Source organism: Melozone crissalis, unplaced genomic scaffold (assembly GCF_028551555.1).
Source record: "Melozone crissalis strain CALT ecotype California unplaced genomic scaffold, PUWL_Pcris_2 ptg000012l_1, whole genome shotgun sequence".
Taxonomy (NCBI): domain Eukaryota; kingdom Metazoa; phylum Chordata; class Aves; order Passeriformes; family Passerellidae; genus Melozone; species Melozone crissalis.
Window position 1 is genome coordinate 12,805,952 of NW_026535790.1, and position 22,307 is coordinate 12,828,258.

A 22,307-nucleotide genomic window follows, 5' to 3' on the forward strand; every position below is an offset into this window, starting at 1 on the left:
GCAGCACAATACCCTGAAACTCCAGCACAGAAATAGCACTTGGCTTCTGTTCAGACTGTGGAGAATAAAAACACTTTTGGGGTTCAGTGGACTGCAGTGCACTGTAATTTTCTGGTGCAGGTCCAAGCACAGTGAACCCATGTTTGCAAAAGTCTTATTTCAAATTTTCATTCTCTGTTATATTCAGAGTTTCAGTGTAAAGGTCCTTCATCTCATTGCATAGCTCTACCTCTAATTTTTGTTTCAATTTCTTCAGCAATGCTATAAAAGAAGTAAAATTGTCATTTGTATCTGTCAGTGGCCAATAAAACCTTCTGAAATTCACAAAATTTGTATTTCTTTGATTGCAGTAGATTGCCATAGCTTTTACCAACCTGCTTCTCCCAGGGGTTGGGAACTGCAGTACAAAGACTGCGTGAGATCATTTCTGTCACTCATTTCTAGAGTAGCTTTGTGTATGATTTATAAATTTCTAGTAGTCAAAGCCAGGCCTTTGCCTTCCTTAAGGTTAAACCCATTTTTTCCTTTAACTGACAGAATTGTTCACCTGTGTTTTCTGCACACATTTCCTCACAAACACGTGCTCAAGAGTTCAGTCTTCCAAAGTTATAAATGCCAATTGTAATGCACAGTGGTGATTTAGAAAAGAAAATAAAACTTACTTTCCGCTTCAGCCGTTATACATTTTTATCTTTTCTTTGAAATTTATTTGCATCTCAATAAGTTGTAAAGTGCACTTTCTCAAATATGAAATATTCCTAACAAAATTACTCCTAATAGTCCCCTAACTGTGCTTTCTGGTTATCAGAGACTCTAGACATTGGCTGAATGTGTCAAATATGGCTTATTAATTTCAGGTATCTATTCATGTTTATGAGCCAGAAATCAATACAGGTACCACGATTTAAACAGATACTGAGTCAGGCCTGGAATTTTAACATTCTCCTGTAAGCCACATGATAAGGATTTTTGGACAAAATAAAAATTTCATAAACACTTTCAAGTTTTAGACCCCTAAGCCTTTAAGGCGATTTCAAAAATTGTTTCAGAATTTCAAAGTCGTTTGCCAAAAATGAATTTTTTAAGTCCTCATTTAGGTACCTACACATGAGGTATTGCACTCTCAGAGATATTGATCGCCCAGAACATCCACTGAGATGAATGAAACCTGCAAGACTGAGCTCCTCTGACAAGCACCCTATTTTAAATGCATGAAAATGTCTTCAGGAGTCTAACTTTTGGGACTCAGGTGTTGAAAATTGTAGTAATCATCTTTACAACCGTTTTTCTATTCTTTCTGTAGTTCCAGAACCGCTTGAATCATTCACAGCGTGGATGTCCCCAGTCCACTGAGCCTGTAATGCTCCCAGCCTGTGAGGCAGGGCTGCTCACTGGGGTGCTGGGGGAGCTCTGGAAGGGGTGTGAGTGTCCCCATCTCTCTCCCTCTGATCCCAATAACCTCCCCAGACTGCGGGATCTTTAAAGAAAACAAGATAAAGCATTTATGACAGAGTAGCACTGAAAGTCCTTTTCTTCCTTCTGCGTGCTTTCAGCAGCAGAGACTGGCCAGGCTGATGAGACAAAAGGCTCGTGTCATCTGAATAATGATCTGCCATAATTTTGGCATTGCTCAGCAGCAGCCATGGAGAATTGCAGTGCTGGTGGATCCCCATCAGCAGTGAGTGTTACAGACATCCCTCCAGTGTCACAGAGCTGCATCCATCTGTTCAGCATCAGAGCTGACAGTGCTTTAACAGCATTGCTTGCTTCTTTGCAATCAGATTAAGATGGTTTTGGCAGCCAAACCGACTTTGATTCCAAACAGACACAACTCCTAATGAGAGCTCATCCCTGTTTGAATCTCCCAGCTCCTGGCGTGGCCGGCGGATGCTCCAGAGAGTGTGACCGTGGTCACCATCGCTCCGGATTTCCATGGGGTCCACAGTGGCTGCATCACCAACCTGAAGAAATTCACCAGCTACTACACCTCAGTGCTGTGCTTCACCACGCCAGGGGATGGCCCTCGGAGCCCTCCCCAGCTCCTGCGCACCCTGGAGGACAGTGAGTACCCCAATTTTAAACCTCTCTGCTTAAAATTCGGCCTTGGGTTCACAGCAATCTCTTCTCATGTGATCTCAGCCAGTTTTCCATGGGTGTTCTTTCAGCCTGTGGCAAATATTTGGTTTTTTTTTTTTTTTTTGTTTCATTATGGACTAAACCTGGATGAGTTTTTTTTAATATTGATGATTAGCTAAGAGCTTCATAGTCTGGTTCAGCCAACACATAATGCATTATGTCTGCAAATCCTTGTGCTCTTAAATCCATGTTCAGGCACCCAAATAAATATGAATTGATCTTCTTAGGAACTGAGCACTGGAACTTCCTGTGGAGGTCAATGATTAATTCACAATTGTTTCCTGCTGTTACTCAATAAATTGAAAATGTCTGTATCTATATTACATTGCAAGTGTTTCTGTGAAAGAACCAGGATCAAGGCAGTTTCTTGCATCCTGAAAAACTGGAGGCAGGATTAAATAAAATTAACTGAATGGTTTAGCATGTTAATTATTTCCTGCATCAGAAAAAGGTTTGGTCTCTGTGGCCAAAGTTGTTTTCTCAAGACATATTTGGGCCTAACAAGTGCAGTGTGTGTCTGATGCAGATAAATTGACTGTGTGCACAGTGATCCTGGCTCTGGCCAGTGCTTCAGGAGGATCATAAACACTGCTGCACGTTTGCAGGTTTAAACCAGAATAAAAAGTGTCTCATTCATCCATTAAGGTATTGTTTTTAGAAATACTGCTCTGCCTTAATAGGGATCCTTTGGGTTAGTCAGTGTTCCCGTAAAGGAGAATCCAATTGTCATTAACATTCACAGGAGTGAGGCTAAAGTGCTAATCAAATTTTTCATGAGATACTTTTGAAGGAACCTGGAGAAAATTACTCTTCCATGGATTTTTCCTAGTGTGGTTACTCTCCTCTATGTACTAGAACAGGTTGCCAGAGGTAGGAATTTAAGGACCAGAAATCTGTGTGATCCACTAATCTGAACTCCAACTTGTGTGTCTGGGATGAAAGCAAAAGGTGTGGTGGAAGGAGAAACGTGTATTAGGTTCCTTATTATCAGCTTTATCAGCTGCATTATCAGCTTTTTTGCCCATTTTCCTAAGGAAAATGCTTTAGCTTTAACTTTTGATGATTTGTAAATGTGTTTGAGTTCATCTGTCTTCTCTCTCTCAGCACAGTAGAACCCCATGGTTGATCTTGGTGAGTGCAGAAGGGTGAGAAACCAAAGGTACAAAACTCCTTGGATTTCACAAAAAATTTATAAGTTGGGAAGACAAAAGGGACTTTTAATATTTCTGCTGAAAGAATGGCTGCAGAAATGAACCTTAAATACTTTCCACGAAGTGGGAGCAGGGGCAGAGTCATTGCCCTGGCTCCTTGAGGCTATCTCAGGGAAATGTTGGGATCCCATGCTGATTTAAACACAAGAGAATTCCATCAGGAAACATAAACCAAGAGAGACATTGTATTTTCTAGATAATCTGAGACATTTCTTGATGTGTCCAGCTACATGCTGCAAGGAGCCTCAGCAGGAGAGATGAGCAGGGTTGATTTATTTATTTATAAACCCTGCAGAATTGTTTCTCTGGGTTTTCACAGTGTTGGAGAAGTTCTGTGCAGGATGGTGTAATGCATCTTGGCAGAGAACTCCTTGAAGCTGAGTTGCTTCTGCATTTATGTGATGGGAAAAAAGATTTGAAAGGCCTGTCATTCATGTTCACAGGTGATCATTTTCTGTCTGGATAGCAAAGTTAGGCAATCCTTTAGGAAAACAGGAATCTGTTTGCTGACAAGCTGTAGGTCAGGTAAAAGCTGGCCTGGACCCTCCTGCACCTGTGTTTCCTGATGACTTTAAAATTGGGCTGCAACTGCAGGGGCTGACTGGAGCAAAGCTTTGTGAGTGTGGTTTCAATATCTGCAGCTCCACAAACTGTGATAATTCCATGCTCTTGTCAGGCATTCCTGGGCTCAGCAGTTCTTCTGTGTGCTTTGACTACCAGGTACTGCAGAGTGGGTTTGGGAATTTTCCTCCCTGGGACTGCAGAATTGTAAATGGGGTTGTAGCTGACCTACTGGCAGGGTTTGGGCTTTTTTTGTCATAGCTGGAGGGGAATAAGAGGCTGGACTAAATTGAAGAGGAAACAAAACATGAAATTGCAGACAAGAAATTGCCAACTGATGTCAGTGGAGCTGGAGGATACTCGGGCAGGCATCCAATGACAGAAGCACAGTGAATATCAAGTGAACAAAACCTCCTTTTTCCAGTGCATCGATTGAGGACAGAACAGCATTTGGATCAAAAATCAGTCAGGTTGTCTCCCCTGAAGATCAAAATTGAGGGAGGATGGCATATTCTTGACAGTCATTCCATTTTATGCTCTTTCATTGCACACTGGGGAGCTGAAATTTTTAAGAGCTCTTGAGCTACATCATAAAAACCCTTTAAAAAGTTTCACACACTTGTATTCATTTTACAGAAGACAGTTGCCATTATGTTGGACATTTTTAGAGTTGTTTTGAGGGAATTTATCCAAGCAGTGACTCGTGACTCTGTCCTTGCTGTGACCTTGCACAGAGAAAAGGCTCTTTCCCAGGTGAGGGGATTGCTGGTGATGTTGCTGCACAAAACAGGGCAGGCAAACACCTCACAGGTATCCTTGAGGGAAAACAGCAATGCTGTTAGATCTCCACACACTTGGGATGGTGACTGGGTGAAATAATTGACATGATGATAGTCAGAGTGTTTCTTCCCACCTGGCATTCTCCTCTCACTGAGCTCTCCAGCCTCCCTTAGCCCAGCTCAGGGCCATATTTCTCCATCCCCAACCCTGCCACGTGAATCTGATCCCAGTTAAGGAGTTCACCCATTAACAGCTTTCCTTTTCTGATTTGCCAGAGCCAGGAGCTGTGGGACACCTGAGTTTCACTGAGATTCTGGACACCTCACTCAAAGTCAGCTGGCAAGAACCTGTAGAGAAGAATGGCATCATCACAGGTATCAGCTGCTACCTCTGCTTTTATTCTTTTTTTTATTCAGTGTGTGGGGGCTGGAATGTGTTGCTGCAGTGCAAATCTGTGTAGTGGAGCATTGAGGGAGAATTTGGGCTGTTGCTGGTTTCCTGGCCCCTCCTCTGGGTAATTGAGATGTCACCAGGGAGTGTTACACAAAGTACAGCTCCAATTACTGGCAGCTCATGATTGTGCTTACTGGAAAAGCAGTTTGTGTTAGAAATCAGCTCCCCACAGGGCGTCTGGTCTTGTTAAATCCTCCGTGACCTCCACCTGCTTTACTGAATTTTTGGGAATTTGTGAGGCCGTGCTTGGCCTCTGCCCCAAGGGTGGGGGGTCCCTATGCAGAGTCACAGCTGCAAAGTCTGGATTGGCATTGCTGGGGTTTGCAATCAAGACCAAGCCTGAAATCAGCAGAATCCTTCCTCTGTGATCAAGTGGTCTGGCTGTGGACTGCGCGACAGAATTTGCATGTCATTATTTAATCTGTTATAAACTATCACAAGGGCTCAGAACTCTCTTGTTTCCCTTTGATGAGTCTGCCATATGACAAGCTGTTTATCTATTTACTGTATGCCAGTCTAGATACAACAGCAGCAACTTCATTGTTTTTTTATAAAGGAAGGTATAAATACTTGAGGAAACCTCTAGTTCTTATCAACAGAGGCAATATTATTTTCAGATGGGAAACTATTGCAGCTGCACATGATGGACCTTCCATTTAACGAAGGTTTTCAAGGTTTTGAAGCACAAAAAGACTCCCAGATTTTAAATTACTGGAGGTAGTTGGGAAGGGAGAAAACAATTTCATGTGGATCAAAATATTTTGGTTTTAGAGTTCTAAAATGTTTAATTATTTTTAATTACATTACCATTTTTTAAAAATGCATTTCAGGAGTTTAAAAAATCAGGTTTTCTGACCCTTGACCACTGAAGTATTATATCAGTGTAATTGTCTGGAGGTGTAATTTTTTTGACAGGTGTAATTATTTTGATAGGGTTTCCCTTTGTCAGTATTTTCCTCTCTGTGTCTATGATGTGCCTCATTTGTAGCTGTGTGCTCTGAGCTGTTTGTGGAGTCCTCATGCAGATCATCTGCTGCCTCTCCACTGTGGAAACCTGCCTGAAATATGCCCTGATTTAAGTGGTTTGAGAATAGAACCTAATGACTCCTGAGAGCAGAGCAGTATTGATTCAGTGAGGATGGCCAAAGCCTTGCAAGCCCAAGTGCTTAAATTTAGGTACCTCCACCCAGGATGATGTAATACTGCTCCTTGTTAAGCAGCAGGTAGCAGCTCTGCAGAATTACTTTGCTAAAAACAAGCTGCCCCCTCCCAGAATGGGCTGAAACCTGGTGGAGCCAAATGATGGACTGGGTTGTATTTGGGGCAAATTGTTTCAGAAGGAATCACCTGAAGACATTCATGACAAAACACCAGTGTGAAAATGCCCAGCAGAGTCTATTAGGAAAAAAGAAACCTCCTTAATGATGCAAATTGCATTTGGGATAGAAGAACAGCAAAATTGTTCATGCCCTGAGCACCTCAAAGGTTTAGAGAGGGCTGCTTGGAGATCTGAGTGCTCAGGGAGGCAATTATTTATCATTTATGCTCATTGATGTCTTTACTGGACCTTCTTGTTCCCTGCAGGGGCACTGGGAGGAGGGAAGCACAGAGGGGGTGCCCAGCAGCCAACCTGCTCTGGGAAATTGCCCATTACTCTTGCTGTAAATCTCAGTATCTTCCTCGTTCCCTCAGCAAACGTTGATTTATGAGGATCTGGATGTGGAAGGACAGTTTGTGATTGGGTGTAGTGCTCTCGTGTAGAGAATTTACTCCACATCAACAGAAAATTATTTCTGAAACTCCTCTGGTCATTAGTTCCCGTTAGGCAGTGTTTTGTGGAGTGCCAGAGTGTGGGGAAAGGATCTGTGGCACCTTCCCTGTCCTCTCTCACACCGGAGCCAGGGGAATCCCTCTGGAAAATCCAGCTGTGCTGCCCAGGCAGGGCTCACATCTGTAACACAGGGAGTGTGTTCTCACCAGCCACACGGCCCAGAGTTCTGCCCATCTGCCACCCAGTGTGGCTGCAGTGCTACTTGGGGGTGCAGTGCTTGTTGTTCCTTTCCTTCAGCACTTTTTTTTTCCATCTGTTTTTGTTATGCCTGATTGCATTTGGCTTTGTGTCTGCTCGCTGAGTATGTACAGATTTTCTGTTCTCATCTTTTATATGACAGGAATTTAACTATGCATTGGGGACTGAAATCCCTGACAGTAAATACTGCCTCTTTGCCTTTTCTTCAATTTACACAGAAACTTGGGATATTTTTCTTGGTGAACATTTTTCTTTCTTTCCCCAGGAAATAAATACATAGGGACTATGTGCTTAATGGGCGGGAAAGCTGGGTCTCTTCTGTGGTCACAAGGGAGAAGAGATAAAATGTCCAAAGAATAATCACCAACATTTGATGTATAACCTAAGCTTATCCAGATGGGAAAGGAGATATCTCAATCACTGAAGATTGCCTGGTGTGTGCTGAGTGACAATTTCTATTGTCCATAAGCAACAAATGGATAGAGGGAGCATTAAAAGTCCCCTGCTTATCTTCCTCTGGTTATTTATTGTCTGGAACAGGCTGCACCCACAGCTGTTGAAAGAAAAGGGTGCTTGTGATGGTCCTTCTGTCTGCAACTCTTTCGTGCCTCTGACTGAGCATCAAACACAGGGGACAGTCAGCCCCCACCTTTCTGCTCACCCTCTGTTAATTCAGGCAACAGAGCCCTTTGTCCAAGTCTTCCTACAGATTACAGTCCTGTCTGTGCTACATCAGCTCTGGTCTGGCGAATGATTCTTAAGCCTATTCAAACACCACAGTGTTTCCAAGAGATCAGTAAATTACTGAGTTAATTAATTCCCACTCAGATAATTGTTTAAAACCAGTTCCAGATGAGCATTCAGGAGTTTTCCCCCTTCCCCTCTGCAGTGCAAAGTCAGAGGAGCATTTGTGGTGTAGCTGGAATTGTTGAAGCATCACCTCCCTTTATCACTGCCCCCTCACCTGAAACATAATTAGTGACTGTGTGAGCACACTGAGCCCATTCTCATGCAAAATCAGGTCAAGATTAATCCCTGTCTGTGATGGCAGCTCACAAGAGAGGACTGAGAACGTCTCACACCTCTCAGACGCTTGCAGAAATATTTGTCTCACCATGCTTTTGGCTCATGAGATGATTCATTCTTGCTGGTTAATACCATGAGGGATTTTGCTACATCAATTCATATATGTTAATCAGCTTATCATGTCTTTTTATTTAAAAAAAAAAAATTAAAAAACCCTTCAAGCCCTCCAACTGGTCTGAATTCCTCGTCCTAGATGATGGGAACAGGAACCCAGTAGGGAGTTTCTCTAGCCAGTTTGCCTTGTGCATGGTTCACTCAGTGGGATTCCTTTCTGTTAGTCCTTTTCACTCACTTCAATTTCACAGGTATTCAAGAGCTATGTGTATTTTTTTTTTTCACCCTCTGAGTCAAATCACAAAGAAAGCGGCAATCAAGCAAACTTTTCAGACATGCTCTCCAAGGACTGGCACAGCAAGGTTCACATGGGTTCAAATGAGAATAAAGTGGGACTGGGCAGGAGGAGGACAAGCAGATTTGGAGGTAAAATTGAGCAAATCAGACAGTGGAAAGTTTCAAAAGTTCTTGGAAGGCAAGTGGTTATCAAAGAGATAAAAAGGAAAGTCTGGTTATGATAGAAGAATAATATGGAGGTCAGGGCAGGTGCAGCTTTGGACAATGCATTGGCTCCAAGATGGTTTTGAAAGAAAGGATAATGATTCACCCTGCTGAAGGATTTCTGCAAGGAACAAGCGGTGGGGAGTAGAGGTTTTTCAGTTCCTAGAAGATTCCCACAATGTTCCTGCCTGCTTGTTATTGGCAGATTTCTAAGTATTTCTAGACAGGCAGCACTGAAGGTTACTTCAGCATGCAAAGGGAGAAAGCCCTGCTAAGCACATAGAGATTTTAAATTAGATATTCCAGTAGATGTTATATTTCCCAGTGTTTCTTCCTGTTTGCTTTGTAGAGTTCACAGAATGAAAGTCCACCTTTCTGTCAGGTTATTTCCAGTTTTCCAGGCCATTTCATACCAAGCATGGAAAAAAAAGACAGCTGAGACCTCATGTCCTCATGACAGGGAGATAATGCTCTGTGGGGTACCTGCATCAATTGTTTATCGGAAATAACAATATTTTAAAAATACTTGGGTATTTTAGCCAGTGTTTACTTCAAGAAGGGTTTTTTCCTGTTTATAGAAGGCGATCACAAGGAATGGCAAAAGGAACAAGGATCCAACACTGCCCACAAGCCCACGCAGGAATTCTCTGGGTTTTTGGTGCCCCCTGAGCTGTGGGTGATTGGAAATAACAATATTTTTAAAATACTTGGGTATTTTAGCCAGTGATTACTTCAAGGAGGGTTTATAGAAGGTGATCACAAGGAATGGCATAAGGCACAAGGATCCAACACTGCCCACAAGCCCACGCAGGAATTCTGTGGGTTCTTGGTGCCCCCCTGAGCTGTGGGTGATGTGTTTTGCAGGGTACCAGATCTCCTGGGAGGTGTATGGCAGGAACGAGTCTCGCCTGGCCCGCAGCCTGTCCAACAGCACCCTGGAGTACAAGATCACGGGGCTGTCCTCCCTCACCACCTACACCATTGAGGTGGCGGCCGTCACCGCGCAGGGCAGCGGCTGGGTCACCTCCTCCACCATCTCCTCTGGAGTGCCCCCAGGTTGGTCAACAAAATAAAATAAAACCTGCTGGTTCTTGGTGTTTCTGTGTTCCAAAGGTCACGGGTTACTTCAGTTCAGCGGTAATAAAAGTTATTGTATTTGTAAAGCACTGGAGTTCTCTGCCGCGTAATTTGGATTTAATTTTTGGGACAGGCTGAAATGTTAAAGTGAAGATATTTGCTGTTTGAAATTTCCAGGAAGTTGAGGATGTTTAATACAAATACCAAAAAAAAAAAAAGTGTGGGTATGACAATGGAATGGACAAAGTAATAAAGTGGATACAATACAGAATCTCTTGACATTTACAAAGTGACATCAAAATGAAGCCAGAATCAATTCAAAGTGTTCCTTTGGGACAAAAAACAGAGTTTGGGTGTTATTAAAAGGGAAAGGATTTTCCATGTGGAAGTAATATAGCTTATGTCAACTATGAGTGTTTCACTTCTATAGTGAAACTAAAATCTTATTTACAAGAATTTGAAGGTTTGGCCTGAGAAAATATTTGGGAGGAGGCAGTTCTGTCCCACATTGTCTGAGCTACCATTTGGGCACCTGTACTTTTAGCCTTTTTGTATTTTCTTTTTAAAATTCTACACTCTGCCCCATCCAGTGCAAAAAGCAAACTAAACAGCCAATTCATACCTCAAATAAGCAGTTTCAGTTAATATAGAGTTAATTCCCTTCCCCAGTATTATTTAACTTTTCTATGTGTCCTAAAGTATGTTTGCCCTTCTGTTCCCTAATCGTAGGTAATTATGACAAGCTGCAGACTGGATCAATGCCATGATATCTGATGGCAGGGTGCCTGCCAGATAACAGCATTATCCCACTTGGGCAGGGTTAGTTGATCGATCGTGGTTCCCACAAATGTGAAGTAAGAACCAAGAAATACTGGGTATTTGTGCATATCTGAAATATATGCCAAAACCCTGCCCAGTTTTGGCCTTTTGCAGTTGCACAGAGTGCCAAATTTTCATAAAATTACAGAATGGTTTGGTTTGGAAGGTACCTGAAAGATAATTTAGTTCCAACCCCCTGCCATGGGCAGGGACACCTTCATATAATTACTGATTATAATAGTTATTTCCATTTGTTATAAATGCAGGTAGCTATTGAGAATTTATTATAAACACTCTATATTTAATTTCTTTCCTGAACTTGCTTTTTGTTGTTAATCCAGATGATATTAAAAATGTAAATGCCACTGTAATCTTGACTGATGGGAGGCAAATATCTGATTAGGGCTTCAGATTGTTCCTCGTAGGAGGTCACCCTCTTTATTTGCTACAGGAATTGAAAAAAAAATCATCTACTTTATCAACATTAGGAATGCCCTGAAAAACCTAGATATTATAGGTCAATATTAAATACACTACCCAAAACTTTGAGCTTTTTCCAGTTGTAATTGTATGTCCTCTGAGAAGGAAATAAACATTATTGTAATTTAATTCTGGGGAAACAGAAGTTCAGTGGAATTAGGTGACTTGGCAGACATGGAACTGGGAAGTGCCTTCCCCCAGGAACCACCAGGGTTTGTTCATTGGGAAGGTTCTCTAAAACAGTCCCTGTAATTCTGTAGATGTGCTCTTTCTTTTCTCATTTGATCTGTAACAATGTGGTGCATGCTCAAAGAACAAAAATAGTAATACTGTGGGTAAAACTCTGCCAAAAATAAAAATAACCACAACCGGGGCAAATAGAGCCCTTTTCCTTTGGAAACTGAATGTCAGCTTGTGTTACTGACTGACAAAGAGTGTTTCTACCTCTCATTTATTTTTCTCTTTCTCCAGAACTTCCAGGTGCTCCCACCAACCTGGTGATTTCCAACATCAGCCCTCGCTCTGCCACACTTCAATTCCGCCCGGGATACGATGGCAAAACCTCCATCTCCAAGTGGATAGTGGAGGGCCAGGTATGTCCCTGAAAAAATTATCTTAATGAAGTTTCTGGGGGGTTAAAATGAGCCTAAATGATGAATTACCCTTGGGATTTCAGTTTTTGTTTCACTTTGGAGCAGAGCTCCTCTGTAAATGCTGGAGTTGCTGTCCAGAGGGTTCTGAGAAGGTTGGGATGCAGGGGAGTTTGAGAGGCTCAGTTCAGAAATGTCTGTGTCAGCCAGAGAGAAAAGGGTCAGATGGATGCTGGGACTTCTGTTCAGAAGAACAACAGAAAAAAGTGATATATAACATACAATATGTATATATGTATGTGAGAATACTTATCTTTAAATAATTCATGTGGGGTTTTGTTTATGTTCAGAAGAACATAAACAGGTACACCATAAACAGCACACACAGCAGAGCTTTGGTCTCATCTTTCTATTTTGAAAAGGATTTGAAACTTGTGTTCAGGTTCTGTGAGGTGTCTTTTCAAAAGTTTGGAATTATTATCTCATAGATTCAGAAGTATAGGAAGAATTGCACTGAACAGTAAAGATACCATTATTCATGAGATTGAGTGTATTTTTCTATCTTGTAATGGAATATATCAAGGTTTTCTATCCAGGCCTCTAGATATGAATAGGATGAATTCTCTTCTCCATCAGCTTTAAACAATATCCCTCTTTCTGCTGTCATTATGCCTTGAAGGAGTTATATATTCCTCATTTGTTCTCCTGACAGATGAGCTTTGCTTCTTCCTTTCCTCCCACAGGTCTTTATAAATACTGTAATCTGTTTTTAAGACCAAATGTTGGACTTCTTAAATCACCATCACCACTTAGACATGTTGATACAATCACTTCACTTGGTAATGAGATTGTTGTGAACAAGTTGGTACATTTTGTGCCATTTATATACACATTATGGCATATTACAGAATTAAACACCAAAATCCAATAATATGGTGGCTTAGCACATTCTGAGGAGCATTTTCCTGCTGGAGCACTGCATTTGATGTTGGTAGGAATTTGTTAATTCAGTGAGTTACAGAATGCTGCTGAAGTGAAGCAAATTTGAATGCTTTAAAACTGCAGTGATAATTACCATGAAGTTAATCTGCATCCTTGAAGAGCCCTGGGTACAAACAGTGGTTTGAACAGTCCTTGCTGTGCAGGGAGAGTCTTTCTTCTTCACAAACCCTCACCAACATCTCATGCATCATTAGAAAAGTCCAGGGGTTTTTGGTTTTGACAGATCCAGGAATGATTTGTTCCTTTTGAAGAAGGAGCACAACCAAGTCCTTGAGGAATCTGGGCATTCCTTTTAACCACAGCAACCCTACAAGTTTCTGCTGCACCAACCTCACTGCTCAGCTTCAGCACAACAAGAAATGTTGCTCCTAGTGGATTTCAGGAAAAAATAAAAACTCTTGCTCACCTGATTAATGAAAATCAGTTCAGGTATGCAGTGAAATTGGTGAGTCCTCAAGGATATAGAAAATCCTGTTTCCAGGATGACAGCTGCATATAATCCTTTGTTCACAGCCCTTTTCTGCCAGCACTCCTCTCAAACTCTTTCTCTCTGAAAGGGCAATTTCACAGCACTTTCAGCCAATCTAAAGCAGAGCTCTGGTTGTCCTGCTCCTGTTCCCTCTCCCCATCCCACTTACCAAGACTTTTCCTCCTCCTGCCTTCTATGCGCACTGACAGAGGATAAGACATGGAGCTGCTGTGAGCTTTGATCCAGCCAAGAACAAATGATTTTCAGACAGATAAGCTGTGCACAGGCTGTGTATGATCAGAACATCATTGTGAGGGGAGGGGGTGTGAACAGGACACTGGGAGCAGAGATAAGGGCAGGAATGCCTCTGTCCCCACTTGAATCTAAACTGCCTTGGACCTGCCCACCTTTCAAAGAGCTTTTGCAAAATTGTTTTTTGGTGCCAGTGCCACCCCAGTGTCCATTTCTGCCTTTGGTGTAGTCTGTTCTCAGCTGGGATTTGTCCATGCTGGGGTGAAGGCTGGTGTTGCAACATCTGTATTTTAGCATGGACAATCATAATTGTTCCTTAGGACTATGCTGGATTGGAGAGCTGTGGCTGTACAATACTGGAATGGAGGGAGAGGTTTTGTCCTTCTGGATCTTTCATTCATTGACCCATGTACAGCTTTTAATAGCAGTGTTAAGTGTTTCATGCCTTGGCATTAAATTAAAAGCCACTTAAGGGGTGGTTTTGCACACTCTGATTTTAAAGCTGATGGTATTGCCAAGGGACAGGGTGACATTCAGCTATGAAACATAATCAGTGATTTGGGCTCTTCATCTGCATCCCTCCCCCTCTGTAAGCTGGGCAACACCTTTGCTTTGGACATCCCTGATAATTCTGACTCTTCCCTTCCATCTCTACTGGGAATTTACCTTTCTCTCTCAATGTCTGAATCCTTACAGACAAAATTCAGCTGCTTTGTATTCACAATCACAACCAATCTGCCACCAACGTGTTTTTCTTCTTTGTTCCTTTATTTGGCAGAAAGCTTCCTTGGTGAGGGCAGGTCTAGAAAATGTTCCAAGTGCTCCAGTTTGGCTGAGAGCCATTTTTGAAGTCTGATACTTCATGAACAATTTGGATGAGAAACACAGCTGGGAATTCCAGCTGACATGAAATTTTTGTGCATCTGGCCTTGGTTTCTGCTTTTTGTTCCTGGGTGTAAATTCATGGGAGCCACTGTGGAACTAATTCTCAATTATGTCAATGAGCATGAGAGGAGATCAAGTCTTTAAGAGTTTAGTGTTGGTAGATACTGAAATATCAAGCATTAAAAATCCCATTTCTGTGTTTCTAGTGAAAGTACATTCTGTACTTTTGAAGGGATTTTTAAAAAATCACTAGATTGTTTCTTTTCCATCATTTTATCTAGACTCAGGACTGGAGGAAACTGGATTTCAAAACAGAGAAATATAAAAATGTACCAATGCTGTTTAAAAAATACTTCTAACATTTTTTGAGTATTACATAGAGTATAAATTAAAGGGATGAGGCTCAAATGCAGTATAAAGGTTCCACTGACCCTTGTTCAGAGGGACCAGCAGTCCCCCTGCCTTGTGGCATTGACACTCACAGGTAACTTGTTCCCCTACAAAAAATTTCAAGAAATCCTTCTAGCCATCCTGTTCTCTCAGATGCAGTTCAAGCATATATTGCTGACTTTTTTTTTTTTTTGCAATTTTCAGCCAAGAATGACTACAAATCCCTGCTGGTGTTCATGTAGTTTCATGTTTGTGCTCTCTGGCAGTTGCAGCCCAGTTTTTTCTTTTGTTGGATTTTTTCCTGGGTTTTTTTTTTTCAGGAAAAATGTGTCTAAGTTGATCATGGAATGGTTTGGGTTGGAAGGGACCTTGAGGGTGACCCATTTTCAACCCGCCCTGGCTGTGCCTTGGTGGGTGCTCAGTCCACACCATCGAGCTGATTACAGAATCTGGGGTAGCTTCTGCCCAGTCAGGTGTGTTTTTCTGGTGATTAACATTATTTGCAGGCAGCACAAGACCTGCAGAATGGCTGAAAGCTGTTTCTGAAGAGGCATCACATTTCCTGGAGCCAGGAGTGTATGGGCTATTATAGAGAGTTTTTGCTTAAAGCCTTTCTGCTGTTTTTAGAAAGGTTTTTGTATGAATGTCATGGTGAGCAGGAGCAGAGTTTCAAAGTGGTAAAACCTTTAAAGTATTATCTCTCTGTTGCCTTCTAAAGCCGTGAGTTGGGAAAGAAGTTGCAACTTTAGCCTTGAATTTGTGTGGTTTTGTGGGTGACGCCAGTGACCCAGATAGGATTCATCCTTTGCACCAGGTGATTCTCCGGGTGTCGTTTTCACTTCAGAGCTGGTAAATAAAGTGTCTGAAACTCTGACAGTTTTATGCCCTTGACAATCTCTAAATCAAAAATGGCTGAATCGATGTAAGGATTTAGTAAGAAAAAAAATTGCACCGGGGCTGACATCACCTGAACCGAATTTCTCCCAGAGCGATTTCAAATGTGTGAGTTATGGAGCTCTAAAACGAAAACTCTGGCACATCCTGAACTATAGCAGGACAAGGGCTACCTCTTTTATGTACAAGAACATTGTGTTTGCCTTTCCTGCAGTTAGTACTTCATAGCTGGAGTTTTGGAGGCGTTTCTGTCTTATATACATGATTTTTTCATGCCAAATTTGAATGTTTTGGGTTTTCTTTTTAAAGTCAGAATTCTGCAACTTTGCTCATGCTCATCAGAATATGTTGAGTCATTTTATAAAATATGTAACATTTTCCTTTTAGGAAGTGGAGAAACTAATCCATGGAGAAGCAAAAGGCTCTGACATCACTCCCAATATTGTTTTACACTGTCTCATTTCTGCAATAATGAAGGAATATGGCCTTTTATTGGATGTATTGCCTTGGGAGCAGCTGAGGGATGGCAGTGAATATGTGCTGAGCAGTGATGGCTGGTGGTTATTGAGCATTCTGTGAAGTGTCTCAGGGCACAGAGGTGTGTTTATTGTGGCAGTGCTGGGGTCCCTGGGGGCTGTGGCCCCGTGGCACAGGGAAGGTGCAGAGTGTGTTCCTCGAGGAGTTTTTCTGCTGATGGTAACAGAAAAGCAGCTGGTGCCTCATCTGCCTCCCAAAACAAAGCACCCACGGGCGTGTGTGATCTGTCAACAAACACCATCCTGCTCTGAAGTGTGCATACACTGTTATCCAAAAAAACAGCTACAAGAAAGAAAAGCCTTTAACTTCACTTGATGTTCTGCAGAGCGGCTCAGAGTGGGCTCTCCTGCCCCTCAAAGGACTCTTTTATCCCAACCAGTGCCCGTGGTTCTCTCTGCCCCGTGGGAATCCCTTTGTACTCTGATTCTTGAAACTGATAAGTTTCCTCTGATCTGACATCAGAGTGTTTCAGCAAAAATAGTTTCCTTTTCCTTCCACAGCCTGAAACTTGGAATCTGCTATAGATTTTGGGGAAGTTAAAAATATAAAGTCCATCACTGAAGGTTTTCTTCTAAGGCTCACTTCTGAGAGTACATACATATATGTATTAAATAAATAAATGAAACTTCTTCCAAGCAACACGGACCTAGTACAAAATCCTTAATATTTCCACCTTTGCAGCCCACCAGAAACTGTCTCACTGAGACAATGTCATCCCTGCTGGGCCTTGTGGTCCTTAATGTGTATTAATGACCTGCCTGCTCTGCACAGCAATTGCAACCTGTGGGCCCTTTTTTTTTTCTCTCTCATTATTTTGTTAGGTAAGAAATATTTTAAAAAGCTCTTACTGCTCTTAGAATACAAAAAAGACAACTTAGTCACCACTGGAGATTATTTGCAGCCTCCAGAGCACTGTGGATTGTTGCTATACAATTACTGCAGCACTTGGAGGTAATGCTGTTACGTGCAAAATTTGCAAAAATAAGCATTTACTATAGACTTCCTACAGTATTAATAGACAATTCATTTAATAAAAAGCGTTCTCTGTTTCCTTGACTGAAATCAACACTGTCATTCTTTCTTTGTTTGTGTAGGGCTTTTTTTTTTCTTTTAAATCTCTCTATCAATTTTTTGTTCTGCAGGTTCAGTTTAGGGATGTTATGTTTTACCATGCAGACCCATCTCAACTTGTTTTCCTTCAGCTTCCACATCCATGGGCTTCACTAATATTTATGGAGCTTAGTTAGGACTGGGAATTTTAAAAGGTCCATAATTTTCACTACCATCTATTTTATATGTTGTTTAGTCTATGGCAGTGACCTTGATCCCCCAACAAGTCTGAAAGGCCCATCAAGACCTGTCCAGCCACATCCTCCATGGGATCAGTGTTCTGCTGGGAAGATTAGAGAGGCTTCTTTCCACAGTACAATGCAGAACTTACTTCTCTGGCCTAATTTTCTTTGTGTCATTTCTTCGTGCACAAACATAAATATGCAGCACATCAAGTCCTGGGTGAGCAAAGAACTAAAACATCTATAAATAAATCAGGCTGCTTCTTCTGAAGGGAGGAAAAAAAAGAAAAGAGTGAATGAAACCTAATTTTCTATTTGAAGTACTCAGGGTATGTGAGATACTTGGGGCTGTGGTGCCTGTCGAGTGTTTGACAGTGTCTGCGGCTGTAACTCACACACAGAACTTGCAAGGGATCTGTTTAAAAAAGATTAAAGGAAATGGCTCTTTACACAGTGGGTTGTGAGCTTCTTGAATTGTTGCCACAGCAGCCTGTGGGAATAGATGGTGTCAGTAGGTTAAAAAGGGATAAGGTGCCTTCGTGGATGTTAAATCTGTGAATAGACTCTGAAGGAAGAGCTGCCCAGGTGCCCTCTGCACCCTTCAGCCCTGACTGTGGGTACCAGGGTGAGGGAATTGGGCTGCACCCACCCTTTGTGGTGTTGGAACACCAGAGGAACATGCTCAGTGCTGGGGGATTATTCCAGGGGCCTTGCCTGAGCTCCCCTGGGTTTCAGCACCTGCAAATCTCCAAAGTGAAACCCAGCCATCCAGCCCTTCTCTTCTCCCCTTCTCCACACTCATCCCATGGCACAGGCACAGCCCTGCCCACGTCTGCTGCATCCTCCAGGTCAGGCTCTGGCCTCTCTCATTCCCTGTTGGTTTCCTTTTAAGTCCTGATTCATCTTCATTTAATCTCCAGAAAGCTGCATAGAAAGCAATGCTCAATTCTCATCAGTGTTTAGTCCCTTCTAACTCTGCTGTGGCTGAGGGCCCATGTTGGGCAACATGTTGTGATTAATTACTACAAAGGGTTGCTCATGGAAAAGTCTGGTCTAAGTGCAGAGCAGCAGATGAGGTTAAAACACTTTTGTTCCTTGACTTTGTTCTTGTTTCTCTGTCTTCATTTCCATGGCATTTTGCCTCCATTGAGACTTACTTAGTATGCATCAGTTCCTGCGAGTTATTATCAAGGCTATTTTTCATTCTCTTATATTACTACTTGATACTTTTGTATTGTGGCAGGAAGATTGAACAGGGTATTATTGCTCTCATGGTGTTTTTTCTGGAATGGATCTTATCACAGGATCCAGTGAACTCCCATCAGGTACAAGGAGACTTGGCTAACTTGGCTGGGTTTTTCTCTTTACAAATAACTAGTCATATAAAAATTAGTATGAACTGAAAAATGTGTATAACAGCATTTGTGCTTTCAGTGCTGTGATGACACACATTGTAAAAGAGATTATATGTATTACATATATATAACCTACTTTGTATTCCTTCTAACCTCTCCCTTGTACAGGTTGGTGTGCTGGGTGATGAAGAAGAATGGGTGACTCTTCATGAGGTGGAGAATGAACCTGATGCTCAGATGCTGGAGGTACCAAACCTCATTCCCTACACTCATTACAGGTAAGAACAGCAGGTAATTCTCTGCAACGTGGAAAAAAAAGAGTAAATAGCAGCATGAAGCAGCTTTCCTGTTCAGAAACATCTGGCTGAGCTTTATAATCTGAACAAAAGGGAAAAGCTTTTTTGTTTTCATAGGTTATACTTAAAATTACCAATCTGATATTGTTAATTGTAATTCACATAAAATCCAGTTGAGAAGGAAATTCAAATGCTCAGTGAGACACCTTTACAAGTAGCTGCTATCCTGTGACTTCCTTCCCTGAAGAGAGCACCAGTGGAACATCAGCCAGTGACAAATCAATCGTGGTTAAACTGGTGCAAACCTGTAATTACATATTTGCATCAGCTTAAGCATCTCTTTATTGATTTAACTTAATTTGGTAACATCAGTTAGATGAAACCTTTGTTTATAGGAATTTACCAAGTTAAGCTTAATAGATATAAGCAATGCCTAAACTGATTGAGGTGACTCTGCATTGTGGGTGCACCCCAGTTAAACGAGATTGATTTTTAAATCAATCTAATCCAAGTGATGCTGTGGTATAGACAAGACTGGAGAATTTGAGGTGCTCAGCCCTGATGAAAAATACTTTCATGATCCAGCTTGCTAATGTAGAGGCTGGTGGAAAGGAAATCCAGTGGCAAGTGTTAAATCAGTACTCCAGAAACTTGTCCATTTTGTGCTGGCTGAAGGGGCTATTAACTAACCCATGTGCTGTTGTAAGCCAGGAGTAGGTGCAACCAAGGAGAGCTCATGTAATTTACAACTGACTCAGTGCTGGCATGTAATTTTTCTCCCTTGGTCACAAACTTAGCAACATATTGAATTTCTCACTAACTCTCCACTGAAGTGTTTTAAACCTCATCTTCCAGAGCTAAATGTTTTACTAAAAGGTCTTTGAAAATTTTTTTGAACTTAAGTAGAGATTTATGGTGCAGAGGTTTAGGAAAATTATCTTCAGGTTAAGAGGATTTTGCTCTCCTCATAAAGAGAGATCCTAAAGCTGAAAAGGCAGGGATGAGCAAGTAAGTGTTGGTTGTACCACAGTTCAACCTTCACTGTCCATGAAGAGTAAGGAAAACTTGCACACCCAGATACATGCATGGAGAAACATTTTTGGGATAGCAAATAATGAGGAATATGAGAAATCTGGGCTGATTGTTTTTTCCCCAGTTGTTAAACTTTTTGGTTTATTTTATTCTTACATCTCCTCATTTTCCTCTTGTATTCATTAAATTCTAGAATGGTCCCACTTATGCTGGAATCTTTCACACATCCACTTCCCTTTGACTTTTCATTTCAAGGCAGTTCCTTGAATTTTGCTTATTTTTTGTCTCTCCTGCATGCAAAGATAGGAACTTTTTTGGTTTTGCTTCAGTCTTGACCAATTTTATACAAATTTTTGAAACCTAGAAAGCTGTTGCCAAATGGATTTTGTTGTCTCCTGAACAGTTCAGTCATTGCTCACTGAGGAAATGCGTGGTGAGAGCTGATTATCAGAGCACTTCTTTACAGGCCAGTCTTCTTTTCTATATTTTGGGCCAGTGTTTGAGGGTGAAATCAGGACAGTATTTGTTTAATGTGTTTCCTTCAGTGCACTTTGGAGGGAGATCAGAGCAGGTAAATAAACACTGCTGTGTTCACTGGCTCATCCTTTTCCCAAGCTCAGTCATTAGGTCCAAAAATTAAGGGTTTCATATGAGCAGGTCATGTATTTATGTGCAAGTGCTGGGTGCTTCCAGTTGCTTGTGATGGGTGAGAGTATCTGAAATATACAGCACATCTTAATTATGTGGTGCTCCTTGTTAAAAAAAAGATTTCCCTAAATCTTTTGTGACCCAATAAGGATTTCTATTGTAGAAGAGATGGTTTCAAGCAGACAGGGTATTTTTAAAGATGCATATCCATATTAAATAACTTAATCTTTCTTGTGCAGGAAGGCTGAAAATGCAACACAGGGATAAATCAGCCTCTTTCAACACGTAATTGAGGGGAAATGTTATCACCAGTATATTTTTTATATTGACAGGGAATGAGACTATCTGAAATTTGATATTTTAATACCTTTCTGAATGTATTGTATAAGCATCACCAGAGAAAATCACTTACTGCCAGCATAAGCTCATCAGGCTTGGTATAATTAACATAAATTTCTCACACAAATACCTAAGTTTCTAATAGACCCTAAGCTAATCTCATTTTCATTTTTTAAATACCTGAGAGGATCTGGAAGCAGTTACCATCAAGCATTCAGCAGTGAATACAAAGGGGACCCGCGTGCAGCGACCTTTGCGGAACGTTTCGAAAGCCGCTAATTTGTATTTTTCCACCCGTCCTCCCTCCCTGGAGAAGCAGGGGAGCATTCCCTGAGCCCTGACGGTGACATCTCTGCATTTTTCCCCCCTTGCTGCAGGTTCCGGATGCGGCAGGTGAACGTGGTGGGCCCCAGCCCCCTGAGCCAGCCCTCGAGGGTCATCCAGACCCTGCAGGCGCCGCCGGACGTGGCCCCCGGCAGCGTCACCGTGCGCACGGCCAGCGAGACCAGCCTGTGGCTGCGATGGGTGGTGAGCAGCTCGAGGGACGTGGGGATGGAGATGGGGATGCTCCCCCAGGGCCAGGGCAGCCCTCCCCAAAGCGCCTCCTCCTCCTCCTCATCGCGTTCAGCGCAGAGGAGCAACAGCCAAATTGTTTCCTTTTCCAGACTAGTCGGAAATCTGAGCCTTGCCTTAAGTGCCTTATTAATCAAATAAATTGCCTACTGCCACTGTTTCTGCCACTTCATCAGGGGAATGTGGCTGTGTGTAAAAGCTTGGCTTTGAGGAGCTCCAGGACCACAGTCTGGGTCAACGCATAGGGCAGGGACGGGGCGCTCAAGCCAATTTGCCGCTTTCCAGGGCTCGGTTGTTTGCTCTGTACAAAACGGTCCCCAGAAGGTGCACCCCAGCCATGGGCAGCATCCTGTGGTTCTCAGAGCTGTGGTGCAGCAGCAGCGAGGCTGGCACCCCTGTGGGAAGATTAGATTTAGCTGAATCGGTGTGGAATTATGCGCTAAAATGCAGAGATAAATGATTAATTGCGAAGATGCGGCAATTGCTGACATCGCTGTGCCCCTTTACCCATCTCAGTTACCTGCAGAGTTGCCACGTTGGGATTTACTTGGCAATTAACCTGCTCC

At 42.2% G+C, this 22,307-nt stretch overlaps 1 protein-coding gene across 1 annotated transcript in view; it reads left to right on the forward strand.

Annotated features, from left to right (window-relative positions):
* The window catches only part of SDK1 (sidekick cell adhesion molecule 1), a 382,632-nt gene that overhangs the window by 279,436 nt on the left and 80,889 nt on the right, over nucleotides 1-22,307 (forward strand). Inside the window, exons 19-24 of the mRNA XM_054270739.1 lie at nucleotides 1,869-2,061; nucleotides 4,964-5,062; nucleotides 9,676-9,867; nucleotides 11,659-11,780; nucleotides 19,022-19,131; nucleotides 21,546-21,696. Of these exons, the coding sequence (XP_054126714.1) occupies nucleotides 1,869-2,061; nucleotides 4,964-5,062; nucleotides 9,676-9,867; nucleotides 11,659-11,780; nucleotides 19,022-19,131; nucleotides 21,546-21,696 (867 nt within the window). The remainder of the gene's footprint in view (nucleotides 1-1,868; nucleotides 2,062-4,963; nucleotides 5,063-9,675; nucleotides 9,868-11,658; nucleotides 11,781-19,021; nucleotides 19,132-21,545; nucleotides 21,697-22,307) is intronic.